This window comes from Castanea sativa, chromosome 1 (genome assembly GCF_040712315.1).
Source record: "Castanea sativa cultivar Marrone di Chiusa Pesio chromosome 1, ASM4071231v1".
In the NCBI taxonomy this organism is placed as follows: Eukaryota; Viridiplantae; Streptophyta; class Magnoliopsida; order Fagales; family Fagaceae; genus Castanea; species Castanea sativa.
The window spans coordinates 24,047,804-24,066,586 of NC_134013.1; the positions used below are offsets into that span (position 1 = coordinate 24,047,804).

At 38.6% G+C, this 18,783-nt stretch overlaps 1 protein-coding gene across 1 annotated transcript; it reads right to left on the minus strand.

The window, feature by feature from the left end:
• Positions 1–351: 351 nt before the first annotated feature.
• Positions 352–16,559, minus strand: LOC142640960 (RNA-binding protein 2-like). Its single transcript, XM_075815305.1, has 7 exons — positions 16,305–16,559; positions 16,100–16,199; positions 2,424–2,560; positions 2,041–2,332; positions 1,850–1,911; positions 1,649–1,730; positions 352–789 (listed from the first exon to the last, which is right to left on the minus strand). The coding sequence occupies exons 2-7, from the start codon at positions 16,188–16,190 to the stop codon at positions 686–688; spliced, it is 768 nt and encodes a 255-aa protein (XP_075671420.1). The 5' UTR covers positions 16,191–16,199; positions 16,305–16,559; the 3' UTR covers positions 352–685.
• Positions 16,560–18,783: the final 2,224 nt, after the last annotated feature.

Below are 18,783 nucleotides of genomic sequence, written 5' to 3' on the forward strand. Positions count from 1 at the left end.
AGTCATCCATTAAGGGTTTTTTTTTTTTTTTTTTTGGGTGCCCATTTATGATTTATCTTTATGACAAAGTGGCCCAAGATAAAACCTCTCTTAAATAAAGCGTTCACAAATTCTTCACACCAATGACACAATAAGCACTAAAAGCTGCACTCTCACGCATGGCTGTTTGTGTGAATTTGTGCAGGTCTATGCCAACATAATAATGAATCATAAAATATGTTCATCATTATATTTGAACGTACATTAATTCACACATCCCAACTTATAACTACAGAACCAAAGCCCTTGTAATCTAATAACACTTTTCTAGCTTTTTAAGGAGATTATAGGTGCACAATTAACGAGGATTAATGGTGTTAAGAATTAATGCAGATGCTAGTATAGTGTCAATGTTCACCTCAATGCGGTGGATAAGTGGGTAAGTTCAGGATAACAATTGAACTCTGGAGTTAGAATGCAAAAATAATTTTACGAAACTTTTTTCTGAAGGTAACCTGGACATGACCATCCAAGGTTCCGTCTGTTCAGTTGCATTAACAATGGTTTCCTCTATCTCACCCCCTCAATAGCATCAGCATCTCGTATATGGTCAGCATTGAGCCACTGAAATTGCTTTTGTTCAGTACATCATTCTGTGGTCACAATGCTATCTAAATTAACCTAGGTCTATCTACCTGTAGCCTGTTCACCTCTTACCACGAGATCCAGAGCCAGACCTTGGACCTGGGTATCGCGAAAACTGCAGCCGCAAGTAACTAGAATCAGCATCATTTTCATCTATTTTATAACCTGTGCAATCCAATCCAAATATACAATCAGCATATCGATGAATTTTAGATAACCAGTAACATAGGTAAATATATCAAGCAAGAAATCTAATCCTAGATTTTGATTGCCCACCTAAGAGCAATCATTAGTCAGTCAATCTTCATCACAATTTCCAGACTAAATTATTCTCTGGTCGAAGCATATATGTAAACTCCCATGCCCCCATACGCTATTTATACCACTCATGCTAGAATATATATTAATATCATGAAAACTTCACAAAGCACTCAGCAGACATTTTAGACAACCAGGCACTTATACAAACAATTATTGGGTAAACAAATCAAGCAAGGAGTTTTATCATATATTTTGATGGGTCCACCTAAAAGCAATCACATTCGTAACTGTGATTTTGATCACAAATACCCATCTATAGCATTCATTGGCAGACAATTCAACATGTAAAAATAAGCTTCTGTGCACACATAACATTCCACCCTATTACACCTCTCATGCTTATCAGCACAACATCCTTGAAAAAATAATTTTTAACGTGATCAGATAAAATACTAAAATCCTGAGAACTTGCAAATATACAAAGAAGCACAGAGCAGACACTATGTTATATTGTCTTGATTGCCCCATCACAACTTGACAAGATTTTTGTTTTTGTTTTTGTTTTTTTTTTTGGTTGATAAATTCAATAGTTTGAAAAGGGATCAGGCATTTGAACCCTAGAAGTCTCCATTGGAAATACCAAGAGGTGCTAGTTGAGCTACAAGGGTCTTGGCAACTTGACAAGAAAATACAATGATAAAAAGATTAAAATAATTCCCCCAAATATTGGAACTGTAAGAGTGAAGAAAAGCAGAGTCATCACCTTGCAAAGCACTCATAGCAGTTGCTGCACAAGCTGGATTTACAAAATCCACAAAGCCAAGGATAAGAGGATCTCCACCACGCTGGATTATGAATGAATCAGTTTAGTATGAAGAAGTCACTCTTCTGACAAATTATGATAGTGTGACAACCCAAATCAAACTAAGCAGCCCAAATAGATTACAATTTGAGGTCCACTTACGTGTTTGGATTCTTTGCTCACAAGTCTCACTTCTTTATATCCAACAAATGGGCGGAAAATATCTAAAGATCTGGTAAAGGAAATGTTAACAACTAGATCAAAAACAGTCAAGTTTGACAATTAAAAGACTCAGATGAGGGGACAAAGATCAATGTAATTTCTTAGCAGGATCAAAACACAGTTAAGGATACGTGCCACCTCCCTCTTTGAGCTGTCAGGAGGAAGTCCTTCAACATATAAAGTGTTGGAAGCATCTGGAGGTAGAGATTGTGTTTCACGACCCCGCCTAGTTGTGTCCAGTGGAAGCTGACTACTAAGGCTAACATTTCGACCATTTGGTGCTAGATCAGGACCAACAGCCCCAGGACGACCCAACAAAGCAGGATCGGCTATTGGGAGACCAGGCATTCCAACACCAGAGATCCTTCCCAACCCCACTCCACGAAGTGTACTTGCTTCTCCAGAAGCAAAAGAAGGAAGTTGCTTCAAAAGCATTTATGATGAACTTTTAGCAGACATATAGGTGAATGCATGAAAGAAAAAGTAAGCACAGCTTATAGGTTTATCAGGTTACCGCACTCTGGAGATAGCGGTCATAAGCTGATCCAATTGTTTTTGTGTCCTTTACTGCCCGATTACCACTGCGATCATCATCTCGTGCTAGATAGTTATGCATCTCATGACCTGAAGGCAGCCCAGAAGGCACAAGATCTGCAAAATTTATAAATACAGATGAACAGAATTCTTGAACTTGATGATATGTCTTAAACAAGATGCAGATATGCAATGAACCAAATTCTTAAAATTGTTTGTAGACACGCCTGTACATATATCAGCCATACTGAAAGAAGGTAGAATAAAAGTTTAAAAAATAGGAAAGACCAAATCCAAGAACAGAAGGAGCATTTTATTCGATTTGTAGATTTAGAGGAACAGGAGATGCACAGCCTAAAACTAGAAACATGATAACAGCAGCTAATTTTAGGTGTTGGGGGGGGGGGGGGGGGAGGGTTTGATTACAGTAGAGGGAGAACACAATTTGATAACTTCAAGAAGGTTAATTTTTAGAATTAGTTTAGATGTGAACCAATTATTATAGATTAGATAAACAATGTATTAGCGCCATAGACAATTGACATAGACATGGACAATCTGGTGGGCTTCTTTTGAGCCAATCACATTTTGAGAGAGCTTTGGCCAAAAATAGTGAAACACTCAAAATTGACGATCTTAGCAGTCGATGAATACTATGGCCCTCAGCCAACATCAGAAAAAAAAGAAAATAACAATGATGCACAGAATATAAATTAAGGACAAAATACAATGTGGTACAATCATACTAGAAGAAGCACAGGATGAAAATTTTAGAAAAGATAATCTAATATTTGAGTAAAAGATGCATTAGGAAGAGTGGCTTGCACCCTGAAACCAACTTCTAAATTTTTCCTGATATGGAACACTGTCATAGACTATTAACATGTAACAGCTGATCACACATAAACTAGAAACAAAAGGTAGAAGCATTGCTTAAAGATGTACTGTTGTGGGAATTTTTTATCTGCAGATCAATGCTGTGAGATGCTCAGATGCAAAGAGGTCACAGAATATCTAATATGCGAAAAAGAAAATGACATAAGGAGCAGACCAAACATTGAAGCAATAGAAATGGTTGCAAATAAATACAATACAGCTCAACATATAAAAGAAAAAGAAAAAAAAAATCAGCAGAATCACTAATGCTTAAATGGTTTGTCTCTGTTCTGACATGTCTCAGTATTGGAAATGATATGGTTATTGATCTCAAACATCCCTAAACTAAATTAAAACCGAAACAGATGACCACCTATGATATTTTTTCTACACCAACAACAGCATTTGGAATGTAAAGGGATTTACTAAAGATACCCAAAGGTTTTCCTGGCTAGAGGCGAGTCCAAAGAACTCTTCTTTAAAAAGGTTCCCAATGTTATAAAAAAAAAAGGGGAGAGGGGGGGGAGCAAAACAAAACAAATATTAAGGGAAATGCAGCCATACCCCTCCAACTTTGGGTCGGTTTCAAACTAACCTCTTGAGGTTCTAGGTTTTCCATTCCGTTCCGTTAGTTGAATGGACAGAAAGTACTGTGCACCACATGACTACTAAAGTGTGCAACCTCCCATTACCAGTTCCTACAACAAAATGGGGGAGTTAATGAGCAGAGCTTGCAGCTCCACACCCCTGACCAACCTTACTCTCACAGCACACCCTCAGCCAAACCCAATGCAAGCTCCCACCATCAAACCCTCCTCACACAGTAACTCTCTTCCAATTCACAATCCATAGCAGCCCCAAGTCATAACACAACGCCACATCAAGTGGTCAAAGCAGCAGACCAGCTTTTCTCAAAAATAAAATAAAATAACAAGGAGAAGAAGAAGCAACAGACCAGCGCAGCCACCCTTGTTGCAATTCCCATGATAAAGCCATTGCCACAAACATACTTGTTTTCTGATAGGCAAATCATTCGATTAATTGCCAATGTGATACAGCAGAAACAAAAACAAGCCAGACCCAATTAAACCTCCACCCAAATCTACTAACTCAAATAAAAAATATCCAATCACCACTGCTGGCCAAACCCAAAAAAACACCCAAATTGCCAAGACCACAGCAGGCCGTGTAGCTAAACAGCCCAAATCCTCAATCCATTAGTTGAAATCCAACACTTCATTGAGAGCTATTGCGCCAGCAAGAAACCTAGCCCAGTTAACCGCCGCAATGCTGTGGTCATTAGGTGTGAGGCTGACCACTGACTAGAGAGACTGAGAAAGGAGGGGTGAGAAAACAAGATTAGATGAGAAGTAAAAAAAAAAAAAAGTAAATGAAAGGAGGCAAAAGCAACAAGGAGAAGAGAGAAGATGCTTGTCTGTCTTTGATGCTTATATCTTCTACTTATGATTCGGTAAAATGAACTTATATTTTTCACTTTTTTTCTTCCTTGTCAATATCTTACAAAATAATAGCATGACATTGTACATTTAGGTAATGAACTTCCTTCTTGATTGATTGACTGATATTGTACATTACCATTAAAGAGAGGTGAAAGCATAAATGAACCCCTCCTCCCCCAAGTAAAAAAATTGCATACTGCACCCGAAGAACAGAAGGAATATAGCCTCCATCACTTATCTGAGCTTTGGATTATCCAAAATGGTATCTAGAAATGTGTAGTTTTTTATTACTAAGCATTTGGAGCATCCGATTATTAGGGATTTGACTATGTTGCATTTTAATCTAGTTTTAGGCTCTCAATACTTCTGTTGTAGGTTATAATGGTATTAATGGGTGGTTCCACATTTTTCTTCATTGATTCCAAAACTTTTGAGTTTTCCGTTGTGGAGGGGGGTTCTTTTTTCTCTTTACGGATCTTTGAGAGAGGACATTCTTCAATGCGCTCTGTCTTTTTGGGGAAGGAGAGTGCAAACCGATTCTTGCTCCACTTGGAGGATTTAACTTCTAAGAAATCACCTGGTCAATATGCAAGAACGTTTAGAGAGGTAACATGGTGGTCATCCTTCAACTAGGGTCAAACGCACATGGCAAGTTGTTAATGGTATCTGAACTTCTTCATGGTCGACGGAAGGGTACTCTCGTGATACCTGAGGGAAGGCTGGGATGTGGCTGGCACTATTTTGGCATAAACCTGAGGAAAATATTGAAACCAGCCTCTCTTTTCAGCCAGGGATCTTCTCAGAGAACTCAAGGGGCTCCAGAGGTGGATGCGGCGATGGTGGGTGACAACCTTCATATCCAAGGCGGTGAAAAAATATAGGGAAACCAAACACAGGTATTCCCAATAGAGAGGTCTCTTCTTCCTATGCGTTGGTGGTGGTGGGGCATCGGAAAAATTCTACCGGCAGAGGGATTGAAGGGAAGAAGAAATCTGCTTTGGGAGGGGTGAAGATTTTGTCAGAAAGCAGTCGCAATTTCAGCAAGAAAAGTGTCCTTGGACAGAGGGAGCAGGTTGGAGAGAAGCTTGTGTCAGATCCAAGCTGTGCTTATCGTGATACCTACAAGGCAAGTACTCTCGGTCAGAGGGAGCTTCTCGGGGAGAAGGTTTTGTCAACGGTAAAGGTAATGGAAAGTGATGGGATGAAATGAGAGTTATCCTTGGACTTATTTATGCGCTTGGAACGTGGGCTAGATGGGAGTTGGGCTATTGTGTGGTCTGAGGTAAATGAAGTGGGCCCAAACTTTTTAAATCCCTCTAAGCCCATTATTCATAATCCTATTCCCTCCAGCCCCATCGTTCCAGCCAAGCCTAGAAGAGTGTGGAGGCCACGCCAAACCCCAATAACGCTAAACCCAGCCCACTGCCAGAGCTCTAATCCTGATCTCATAGCCCACACTCTGGGGTCTAGACTTTAGAAGCCGATGGAGGTCCAGGGTCCGAGAGTGGGACAAGAGGGCTCGAGTTCAAGGGATGAAGAGTCGAGGTCAGTGATTGCTCGCGATGAAGACCCAGTGATCGGAAAAGCTGTAGTGGCTTCTTGCAGCGCCGATAAAGCTATTGTCGACGCCGGCAAGGATTCATCTGGGTTTTCGAGCCCCGGTTCCGAGGTGCCCCATCGGCTTGGGATTTGGGTGTCACCGGGGACTTGATGGTTGGCTCGGATTTGGTAAGGAGTGGGCCAGCGATGACAAATGGACTGTTTCCTAATGTAGACTTGGGTAACGTGTTGGAGGTTGAGTTTGGGGAAGGGGAAACACATGGAGAAGAGGTGGATTCAGTTGGGGCTCTTCAGTCAGAATCTGGGCTCCTTATTCTTCCTCGGGAGTCCAGTGGGGTGGTGGACAGTGGTGGTGGTAGTGGAGAGAACGATAATTGTGTGTTGGAATGTGAACCTTTGTCTCATTGGGTTCCTAATGATCTCAAGGTGGGTTCGTTGACTCAGGATTCTGTAGAGGGAGCTCAAATGACTAAGTCTGGTCCACCCTCGGATTGGGTATCCAAGTTGATGAAAAAATTCTGTAAAATGGTGGGTTTCCCTATTGTGAGACATGAAGCTCAATGTTTGGCCCTTTTTCGCAACCTGGAACAGGAGTGTCTCAAGGTGAATGACGAAGAGGTGTCTAAGAGACCTGCTAATTCAGGGACATGAGGCCTTAGGGAGCTTAAGGGGCTGATTTCTTATGTCAATTATGAGGGTGCCTCTGCTAGGAGTAAGAGCAGAGCTTCTTTGATTGACTTGGGGGTTGCTAGTAGTTTTAAATGACACTACGTCTACTTTTTTGGAATGTAAGGGGGCTTAATAATCCCCGGAAAAGAGAGGTGTGTAAGAACCTTCTAAAAGAGTGGAAGTGCGATTTTGTGTGTCTTCAAGAAACGAAAGTTTCGTCTATCGATGGGGCATTTGTTCGGAGTTTATGGGGTAGTCCGTTCACTGATTGGGCTGTTTTGGATGTTGTGCAGTCTTCAGGTGGGGTCTTGCTGATTTGGGATAAGAGGGTTTTTGAGAAGTTGGATGTTATTGTGGGTCAGTTTTCTGTCAGTGTTTTATTGAGAGGAGTGGTGGATGATCTTGTTTGGGCTTGTACAGGTGTGTATGGCCCTAATGACAATGGTCAACGGTCTAATTTGTGGGGGGAGTTGTCTCAGGTGCGCGCTAGGTGGCCCATGGCATGGTGTCTAGTAGGCGATTTTAATATTATCAGATACCTGGCTGTGAGACTTTCAGCCCTGCTATGTTCGCATTCTCAAACTTCATAGAGAATAATTCTTTAGTTGATTTACCTTTAGAGGGGGCTTCTTTCACTTGGTTTAGAGATTCCGGTCTTCCCTCTATGTCAAGAATTGATAGGGCCTTGGTTTCTCTAGATTGGGAGGAGCACTTTGTGAATGTATCCCAACGGGTGCTTCCTCGTGTTCTTTCTGACCACTGCCCTCTTCTGTTGGAAGCTGGTGTTGTTCGGCGTGGTCGAAGTGCCTTTAAATTTGAGAACATGTGGTTAAAGGATGAGGGCTTTGTTGATAGAGTTAAGCAGTGGTGGGATGGTTACAGTTTTGAGGGCTCTCCAAGTTTCATCTTGGCTCAAAAATTGAAGGCTCTGAAAGCAGACTTAAAAAAGTGGAACAGGGAGGAGTTTGGTGATTTGGCTTTTAGTAAGAAGAACAAGCTGACTGAGCTGATGGGGTTAGATGTGAGAGAGGAGCTAGTGGGTCTTTCAAATGAGGATCAAATTTGGCGCCTTCAACTCAAAGGAGAAATAGAACAATTGGCTTCTCTTGAGGAGACTTCCTGGAGGCAAAAGTCTAGAGCCTTATTTGTGAAAGAGGGAGATAATAATACTCGGTTTTTTCATAGATTAGCAAACTCCCATAGAAATGCTAATCAAATTAAAAGGATTGAGGTGAATGGTATTCTTTATGAGGATGAGCTTGATGTACGCTCTCAAATAGTCCTCTTTTATCAAGAGTTGTATAAGGAAACTGAGGTGGGGCGTCCTTCAATGGATGGGTTAGAGTTTGCTCATATTGAAGAGGATGATCGGGTGTCCTTAGAGAAGGAGTTCACGAAAGAGGAAGTCTTCCAGGTACTAAAGGAGATGGAGGGGGATAAAGCCCCTGGTCCTGACGACTTCACCATGGCCTTTTTTCAGAAATGTTGGAGTGTCGTGGAAAGGGATATAATGGACTTTTTTGAAGATTTCCATCGCCACTCTACGTTTGAACGGTCTTTGAATGCTTCGTTCCTCACTTTAATTCCTAAGAAGGGTAGTGCCGTTAACATCAAAGACTTTCGCCCCATCAGTTTGGTGGGTAGTGTTTATAAGCTGCTATCCAAGGTGTTGGCTAATAGGATGAGGATGGTTTTGGATAATTTCATCTCTGAGACTCAAAATTCGTTTGTTGGCAGAAGGCAGATTCTGGATTCAGTGCTTATTGCAAATGAATGCTCGGATAGTAGGTTGAAGGGCAGAATTTCGGGCGTGGTTTGCAAGCTGGATATTGAGAAAGCTTATGATCATGTGAATTGGGAGGCCCTGTTTTATTTGTTGGGCCGGATGGGTTTTGGGGTGAAATGGAGGGGGTGGATTAAGGCTTGCGTTTCGTCTATCTGTTTCTCTGTCCTTGTAAATGGTTCCCCTGAAGGTTTTTTTGGTAGCTCTCGTGGGTTGAGACAAGGGGATCCTCTATCTCCGTTGTTGTTTCTATTGATAATGGAGGTTTTAAGTAGACTTTTGAAGAAGACAGAGGAGTGTAATCTTATTCGGGGATTCCAGGTGGGAGCTGTGAACTCTGCTGGGGTGAGTATTTCCCATCTGTTATTTGCGGATGACACCATCGTATTTTGTGAGGCCTTTAGGGAGCAGCTCCTGTCAATAAGGTTAGTGTTGTCTTGTTTTCAGGCGTTTACGAGTTTGAAGGTCAATGTTGGGAAGCGAGATTGTCCCCGTTGGGGAGGTGAATAATCTAGATGCTTTGGCTAATGTGCTTCATTGTAGAGTAGGCAGTTTGTCTATGAAATATTTAGGGATGCCGTTGGGTTCTTCTTTTAAGTCTCCCTCGATCTGGAATCCTATTTTGGAAAAGATGGAGAAGAGGCTCTCTGGGTGGAAGCGTCTCTATTTATCTAAGGGTGGTAGGCTTATGTTACTAAAGAGCACTCTCTCAAGTCTCCCGACATACTTTCTATCTCTCTTTACTATTCCTAAAGCAGTGGCGACTAGATTAGAAAGTATTCAGAGGAATTTCCATTGGGGGTATTCTGAGGGGGGTTTCAAATATCCTTTGGTGGCATGGGATAAGGTGTGTTTACCCGTTGAGATGGGTGGATTGGGGTTAACAAAGGTGGTGCCGTTTAATCAGGCTTTATTAGGGAAGTGGCTGTGGAGATATGGCCATGAAGATACCCACCTGTGGCGTCGTGTTATCTCCTCAAAATATGGCGAGGGTCAAGGGCGGTGGAAGACTAGTGTTTGCAGGAGGTCTCATGGGTGCGGCCTTTGGAGAAGCATTAATGAAGGATGGGAGAACTTTTCTAAGCATATATCTTTTGTAGTGGGGGAAGGCACTCGTATCCGTTTTTGGCATGACAGGTGGATTGGTGATGCTACTCTAAAAGTTCTCTATCCTGAGCTCTATGTGTGTTCAGCGGTCAAGGATGCCTATATCTCTGAGGTTTTGTGGATTCTAGAAAGGGGTACTGTTAGAGTGTGGAATTTAACGTTTTATAGAGCTTTTGAAGATTGGGAGTTGGCTGCTTCGTATTCTCTTCTCCGGCTTATCCAATCTCGTATTCCACAGGGTAGTAGGAGAGATACCCTTTACTGGCGGCTTAAAAGGGATGGTAAGTTTGACACTCGGTCTTACTACCTCGCGATCCGGGGTGCTTCGAATTCTTGGCTTCCTTGGAAGGGGGTTTGGAAACCAAAGATCCCTAAGCGCGTGGCGTTCTTTCTGTGGTCTGCTGCTCATGGTCGGATCCTCACCTTGGACAACCTTATGCTTAAGGGTCGGACTTTGGTTAATAGGTGTTGTTTGTGTTGCAAGGATGGGGAGTCGGTTAACCACTTTCTTCTACATTGTCCTGTTACCCATTCCCTATGGTCTTGTATGCTTCAGGCCTTTGGGATTCTTTGGGTTATGCCAGGTTCGGTGGCGGATTTGATATCTTGCTGGCATTAGTGGCATGGAAAGTATAAGTCGGATATATGGAACTTGGTTCCAGGGTGCTTAATGTGGATTGTGTGGTTGGAACGAAATCGTCGTTCCTTTGAGGACAAAGAGAAGACTTTGGTTGAGTTAAATCTTTTATGCCAGCGTAGTCTCTTAGAGTGGTCTCGTTGTTGGGGCTTTACTAATTGCTCTTCTCTCTCTGAGTTTTTGTCCTCCCTTAAATTAGTTTCCTAGTAGCTTTTTTCTTGTTGTTCATCATCATGAACTTCTTGTATGCCTTTCTTTCTATCATTCATAAAAGCTTTCTGATTACCTATCAAAAAAAAAATGAAGAGGAAGTCGATCAGGAAAACCCTTCGCCAAGCACCCAAGACCATAATAAACACCCAAAACTCGCACAACTACCATCTTTCCACAAAGCAGCCAAATTGCCACCATGAAGCAGAGGCATCCAACGGAGAGAAAGTAATGGGTTGGTCAAAGGAGAGAGAGAGAGAGAGAGAGAGAGAAGCTTTTTACATAGGCCAAATTGTGGAATTTGTCTGTGTACTTGTGGTGAGTTTAAATTAGGAGAATTTGTGGATCTAGGGTTTAGAATTGTTAAAGAAAAGGCTATGGAATTATATTAGAAATTAAAAAGTGGTTTGATGAGTTATTTGATAGCTATTTGATAGAAGAAAGTATGTAAGTTTTAGAGTTTTGATAGGTAAAAGAAATGGCTTGATTTGGGATTGTAAGGCAAAAGAAAAAAAAGAAAATTTTGTGGTGTTTAGTTGAAATCCACAACTTCATTGAGAACCTATAGCGCCAGCAAGAAACCTAGCCCAGTTAACTGCCACAATGCTGTTGTCGATAGGGGTGAGGCTGACCGTTGACTAGAGAGATTGAGAATTTTGGGGGGGGGGGGGGGGAAGAGAAAACAAGATTAGATGAGAAGAAAGTAAAAAAAAAAAAGTAAATGAAAGGAGACAAAAGCAGTAAGAGGAAGAGAGAAGAAACATTGATGGAAATGGAGGTGAAGAGGAAGTCGATCAAGCAAACCCCTTGCCAAGTACATGTGGTGAGTTTAGATTAGGAGAATTTGAGGATCTAGGGTTTAGGATTGTTGAAGAATAGGCTATGGAGTTATGTTAGGAATTAAAAAGTGGATTGATGAGTTATTTGATAGCTATTTGATAGAAGAAAGTATGCGGGTTTTGATAGGTAAAAGAAATGGCTTGATTTGGGTTTGAAAGGCAAAAGAAAAAAGAGAAATTTTTAAGGTGTTTAGTGATGCATGCCGAGACCCATTGGGTTGGCTAAATCAAAGATTCAACCAAATGATAAGATGGATAGTTCCAAGATGCCACTCAACTAGAGGTAGCGGATGCCACTCAACGCTACTAATAGCGGATGCCACTCAACGTGACCTAGTGACACACTTGATTGTTAGAAGAAATCACTCAACTCCAAAACAAGAACACTTGCAAATAATTATCTAAATCAAATACTCCCTCTCTCCTTATTTCTGATTCCTCATTGATATTTATAGGTGAATACATTGCATGGGAGATAAATGCTAGACAACTCCCTCGATTGGCTTCAAATCACCCTATGATCAGGTTATTATGTTGGAACAACTACCAATAAGACTCGTAATTAACTTTGACTGAATAAAAAAGATAAATAGACAACTGGACTTATAAATAAATGACACATGTTGCTGCCACATAAGTTGCCACTATGCTCTTGCATCATTTAGTAGCTATATGAACAGTACATGTGAACAATACCACAAAAAAGAAAAGGAAAAAAAAAAAAAAAAAAGAGGGAAGAGAGGGAGAAATAAACAAATTAAGGCCAACATGCTTAATGCTCAAAATACTTAATATTTTTATTAAAATCAACTCTTTTTTGATTCCATTGAGCACAAATATATATATATATATATATATATATATATATATATATAGAAAAAAAAACCCGGTACACTGCCAGTGTACTAAGAGAGAAGTACAATCAAGTCAAAAAACAATGATCAAACAAGTGTAAGAGAGAAAAACAAGGGGAGAGAAAATAGCTGCACTCCAATCCAACAAAGTATGGAGGAAGAAGGCTTTAATTTCTAGGATATTTCGTTCACATCCCTCAAAACTTCTAGAATTCCTTTCTTGCCAAAGATACCATATAATGCAATGTGGCACAACCTTCCAAAAAGCAATATTTCTATGCTTGCTGAAAGACCCCTGCCAAGCTGAAAACATAAACATATGAATGACTGTCATTGGCACAACCCAATGGAGGCCAAATAAGCAAAACACCGTATTCCATAGCTCCAAAGCTGTAGGACAATGAAGAAGCAGGTGATCCACAGTCTCTCCACATTTTTTGCACATGCAGCACCAATCCAAGATCAACATACATCTCTTTCAGAGATTACTTATAGTCAGGATCTTCCCTAGAGCTACAGTCCAAGAGAAGAAGGCTACCCTAGATGGGACCTTTGATCACCATACCATCTTCCATGGGAATGATATGCCATTAGTTCCCAAAGTTGAAGACCAAAACCCCTCCATCCACTACCTGACTTCCCTTCTGGCACTATGATGGAACCCCTACGCTGCCCTTTCATCAATTCTTTAATCAACAAATAGGAACCTTTTGCATTTGAACCCTTATGAAGGATGAAGGCTTTATTTCTCTCTCAAATCTAACAAATTGTCCATCATTCTACACTGATATCAATTCCTCAATGTTATACAATAATCAGTAAACACTCTCCTTGCCCAAAAAGATTGACTGCAACAAATCCCTGCCTCTGTCATATATGCACAAATGCAAAGGTGAATCTGTTGATCATCTTTTGCTGCATTGCTCTATTGCTTTAGACTTATGGTCAATGATTTTGGTTTTGTTTGGAGTTTATTGGGTGATGCCAAAATTTGTCGTTGAACTTTTGGCTTGCTGGCAAGGTTGGTTTGGTTATCATCAGAATGGTCATATTTAGATAGTTATCCCCCATTATGGTGCATCTAGAGGGAATGGAATAGCATGGGTTTTGAAGACACCAAAAGTTCTATGCCTAATCTCAAGTGGTTCTTTTTTAGAACTATGTTGGATTGGTTGTCAGCCATGATTAACCTTTCTCTATTTTCTATTTTTTATTTATTAGATTTATGCAATTTTTGTAACTGATTGTTTACCCTAGTAAACTTCCTATAAACTTGGGAGACTCATTTTCCTAATTTATACAAGTTTATTACTTATATATTATATATATATATATATATATATATATATATCTATCTATATATATATAATTACCACCCTCAACCAAGAATTCAAACGATTTTGATTCAATGAAGACAAAAACAGAACCCCCCCTCCCCCCCAACCCTTCCCATCTCATCAGGAAAAAAAAAAAACAGTGAAGCCAAAAAATGTGAGAAATCTATGGCTAATTCGAGGTAGCCAGACCTCATTTAGGACTAATTCGAGGTAGTTAGGACCATGACTAATTAAGGACTCTGTCTTATACTAGTAGTCTTAGGAGTTAGGACTCCTAATTTGAGTAGCAAACTAACTTAGACTCAAAGAAATTAAAACCTACAATACTTATGATCTCCTAGAAATTCTATACTTGACTATATTACCAAAATTCCCTTAATTTGCAAGGATTACAAAAGCTAAAAATTTTCCCTGGATTCAGAATGACCCTACCTTGTTAAGTAAAAGTCAAAAATGCAAATTGCACCCCTAGTTTGGGTAATTTTGATTTTGCCCCTAATGTTTTTTTTTGATAAGTAATAAGCTTTATTGATATAAAAAAGGAACACCCTAGTACACAGGGAGTGTACAAGGGGTCAAGAAATCAAATACAAAAATTGCAAGAGTTTAGGAAATCAATAAAAGAACGGAATGATTGTTTTTGCAAAGCAAACAACCAATCCTGCAAAGTTCTAAATAAGAATAGCTTGAGGTCCGGAATAGATCTCTCAATATCTTCCCCTATTTAAAAATTTTGATTGGCAGTCCTCCCATTAATGGCTGTGCCTGTGTTGATGTGTTCATTAAGTGAAACCTACGCCTGCCACAGGTATTAGACTATTAGTTTGTCCAATCAAATTATGCCATGTCAAATAATCATGTCACATCACTTAAATAACCTAAAATAATTCTATACATACATACCTACATATACATATATATATATATATATATATATTAATAATAAATACATACAATAAATTAAAATCATTCCCAACATTTTCTCGAAAGCACTTTTTCAGCATCGAAACGGAATTTATGTAGTGAGGAAAGAAGAATCAAAGAAACCAATAAATACATAGGTTTACAAACACATATGATTATACTAAATAATCTTGCAAACAGCCAAACACTAATGAATCCCATATCGCACAATACATCAGAATCTTTGGCAAATCTTATAGATTGTTATCACCTCACTTTCTTGTCTCACTCTCTCTACCCAATTCTCTCTTACCAAGGCCTCCAAGCCACTTGATAGCGGTGGCTCCAAAATCTCCTCTCTCTCTCTCCAAAGTGAACCATCTCTAGATCAATGTCTTGGTGGCATGTGGGTCATAGACTCGTGAAGTAACAGTCATGGGGCCATGGGAATGAGTGATAGATCGAGTAGAAAATGATGTTGCGGAAGCACATGGAGGCATGTGGTTGCCATGGGAAAGACCTACAAGACGGATGCTGTCCTTCTGAATCTCAAAGCTCCATGTTCTCCTAGAACGTTGTCATCCTCAACACCTCTATGAAACCGAGCTCAAATCCCAGATATTTGTCTCTTCGAGCTTTGATTTTTAGGTTTGGAGAGCCTAGATATCTAATCCTTCAAGCTTTGAGTTTTCAATTCCCATCTCTCTCTCTCTCTTGCATGGTTCTCTCTTGCCGTGACCAGTATCTTTATGTTTTGATTCCTCTTCCTACTTGGTATAGCAGTTCATAAGTCCTTATAATTGTTATTCCAGGAATAGGTTTATTCAGAGTCCTAGGAAAGCACTTAATAAATTCCTATATAAATGCTATATTATAGTCATTAACATCGACAGAGAGATTGATTTTAAACAAAATTCCAGCAGCTTATTTTAAGCTTAAAGAGTGTGATCCCCTACCTAACTGTGATTGCTAAGGAAAACCAAGGCGTGATTGCCTAGTGTTTTATCCATCTTATTTCTTGTTCTATTAACTGTTTTAACACCAAACAACCATCAACATATTCAAGATTCAATCTTTTCTTTCCCTAATCCCTTATAAACATCAATCTTTGTTGAAGCACCCTATAAGATCTTATCAAGCAATCTAATATAGTACATTGGGAGTGACCGAGTTATAACCACAAAATCACGTGAAGCACAAGATTATATACATTATATATAGATAGTGACAAAATCACAACGCTGGTTTTTGTAAGCCAGATTGTGAGGCACCTAGTGATGTTAATGCATAACAAATTTTGAATGCACTACAACAGAATTAGCATTCAGCTGAGTTTTTTTTTTCTTTCACAAGCAAAGAATTTTTCAGTTTTCACAAATGCTAAAGGAATTGAACATTATAATGAATTTGAAAAGACGAACCGTATTCAGAACGAGGTCGTTTAAGCAAACCGCCTGAAGGTAGTAGAGGCGGTTGCTGTTGCTGCCGCCGATTCCAATAGCCATCCGCCATTTCTTGTATCTGCAATTGAAGAGAGAGAGAGAGAGAGAGAGAGAGAGAGAGGTTTAGTTTGTGAAAAAATGAAATGGTAATTAGCCAAAACAATACCCTAATTTTTGAGAGTACCTTTCGGGTTGGGTTCGATGAAACCCTAAGCTGAAAATGCAAAAGCAGAGACTCTCTGTCTACTGGATCGCTACACGATTTGTTATGCGTTTGCTTATTTTTTTTGTCTGAGAACAGAAAAGAATAGCTTTCTCTTCGGTTGGTTTTTCGGGGGTGGTACTGTGTGTGTGTACACGCTGCCACTATCTCTGTCACACGCAAACGCAAACGCAAACGCAAACGCAATTGGGACTGCTAGAGTTGTAAATGTGTGCTAGGGGCCTCACTTCTTCACTCGTTGGTACAAGTGTACAACCAATTGTGCCCCACCACGTCATGGTTAATTACTTCGTGGCAACACGTGATACTACTATGTCTATGTGGCGCCCAATCCCTTAAGTGCAAGAGCGGCGCGTCCCCTTGGATTTTTGAATATTTTTCTTTTTCCTTTACTTTTTAGACTTACTTGGATTAGAAAATAAAATCGATATTAAAAGTTAAAATTTGTTCATTTTTAAATAATAAGGTAGAATTGTTTTTCTTCTAAAAAAAAAAATCTATTTTGATCATGAGTCAAGTTGGAGCTCGTATCTAAACAAGATTTTATATTCAAATTTAGCTTATTTCTTATCGAGTATGCTTGAGCTTATTCACAAGTTACTAAATTAACTTATTCATTTTTTATATATTGTGAAATTATAACTAAAATGTTTTACCTATTCACAATTTTATGATTTTTTACTAAGAAACTATGAATAAACAGTTTATATCATCAATAAGCTACGAATAATAATTTAATATCATATTAACATATTAATAAACTTATACAATTCAATTTCAAGTCTATATAAATAAATTTTTAAAAAATATACATATAAAAATATTATATTATATAGTTAAATAGATTCATTATGTTCACGAAGACTTTATTATATTTGAACAAAATCGAGCCTAAACTTAAGACTTGAACTTGACTTATTTTCTAAACAAATGAATATAAACAAACTTTTTTCCAAGCCGAGCTTGAGCTGTTCATAACTAGCTTGATTCATTTATAGCCCTAACTTGGACAAAAAAATAAAGGCAAAAATACAATTTTACACCCACTAACTTTGCCCAAAAATTTAGTCCTTTAACTTAAACTTAAGACTTGAATTTGACTTATTTTCTAAACAAACGAATATAAAAAAGTTTTTTATCAAGCCAAGCTTGAGCTGTTCATAACCAGCTTGGTTCATTTACAACCCTAATTTGGACAAAAAAAAAAGGCAAAAATACAATTTTACACCCACGAACTTTGCCCAAAAATTATTTGGTCCTTTAAGTTTGAAGTTGGTTATTTTAGTTTAGTAATTTTTTCCAAAATTCATTTTAGTCCTTTAAGTTTGAAGTTTGTCGTATTAGTCTAATAACTTTGCTCAAAAATAATTTTAATCCTTTAAGGACTCACTTAGTCGGATAATGTTGTCCAAAAATCACTCAAAACTACTAACTTATAGGACTGAAATGATTTTTGGGTAAAGTTACCAGACTAAAATGACCATTTTCAAACTTAAAGGACTAAAATAATTTTGAGGTAAAAATTTCGAGCTAAAATGACAAACTTATAATTCAAATGACTAAAATGATTTTTGGGCAAAGTTAATGGGTGTAAATTGCATTTTTGCCAAAAATAAACCTAAGATACTTATTAGGAACTTCTAAAAGATTTTAAACTCAAGCAAATTACCAAATTATCCTTCACCTGCAGGAATTGCAGAAAGTACAAATTTGTTCCAGAATATAAAATTGACGACAACTAATGAAATAAAACCCAAATTAAAATTTGTTTTAAAAGAGTCAAGCTTAGATCGGTAAAAAGACATGGCTTTGCTCAAATAATAAAAAAGACATGGCTTTCACTTCAATTGAACTTATCACGGGGATCCAATAAAACAATACTTGAATAGGTAAATTTGCAAAGTAATAGCATATCAATCTTCCTTGACTTCAACATTCTTCTCTAGTTTGAAGAAAATTGACCTTGAGTTTTAAAGTGTTGAAGTATAAGAACCTTTGAACTTGAAACTTGCATATCAATTCTTCAATTACATTTGGAATCATCAAGAATAAAGAATCCAAAGGAAAGCATTTTGCAAAAAATGCACCAAAAGCTACTCTATTTATTTTAAGTTCTTAATTTAACAATACACTCTACATTTCATACTCTACTTTACAATGCAATATATTAAAATAATCTTTAAAAAAATCTACTTTATAATGTCCCATGCTCAACTCACCCAAAACAAAAACACAATATCCAAACACATGATTAAAAAATTAGAAAGAAAGAGAAGAAATAGAGATTTATTTTTGCATCATGGCTCCATTTTAGCTCCCAGAATATAGGGGTGTTTTGTGTGCGCGGGTGTTTTTTTTTTTAAAATAGTTAGAGTCATTTTACATTTTGGCTCCCCAAATGAAAATGCTTTTACCAATATTTGTTTTACCAACTAGTAAA

Excerpts from the sequence above, each read along its gene's own strand:
- LOC142640960 (XM_075815305.1), bottom strand. The coding sequence starts at position 16,190 with ATGGCGGATGGCTATTGGAATCGGCGGCAGCAACAGCAACCGCCTCTA. Across the intron at positions 1,912-2,040 it reads CTCAAAGAGGGAGGTGGCAC|ATATTTTCCGCCCATTTGTT; the intron begins GTATCCTTAACT and ends CCAGATCTTTAG. Across the intron at positions 790-1,648 it reads TGCTATGAGTGCTTTGCAAG|GTTATAAAATAGATGAAAAT; the intron begins GTGATGACTCTG and ends TGGATTGCACAG.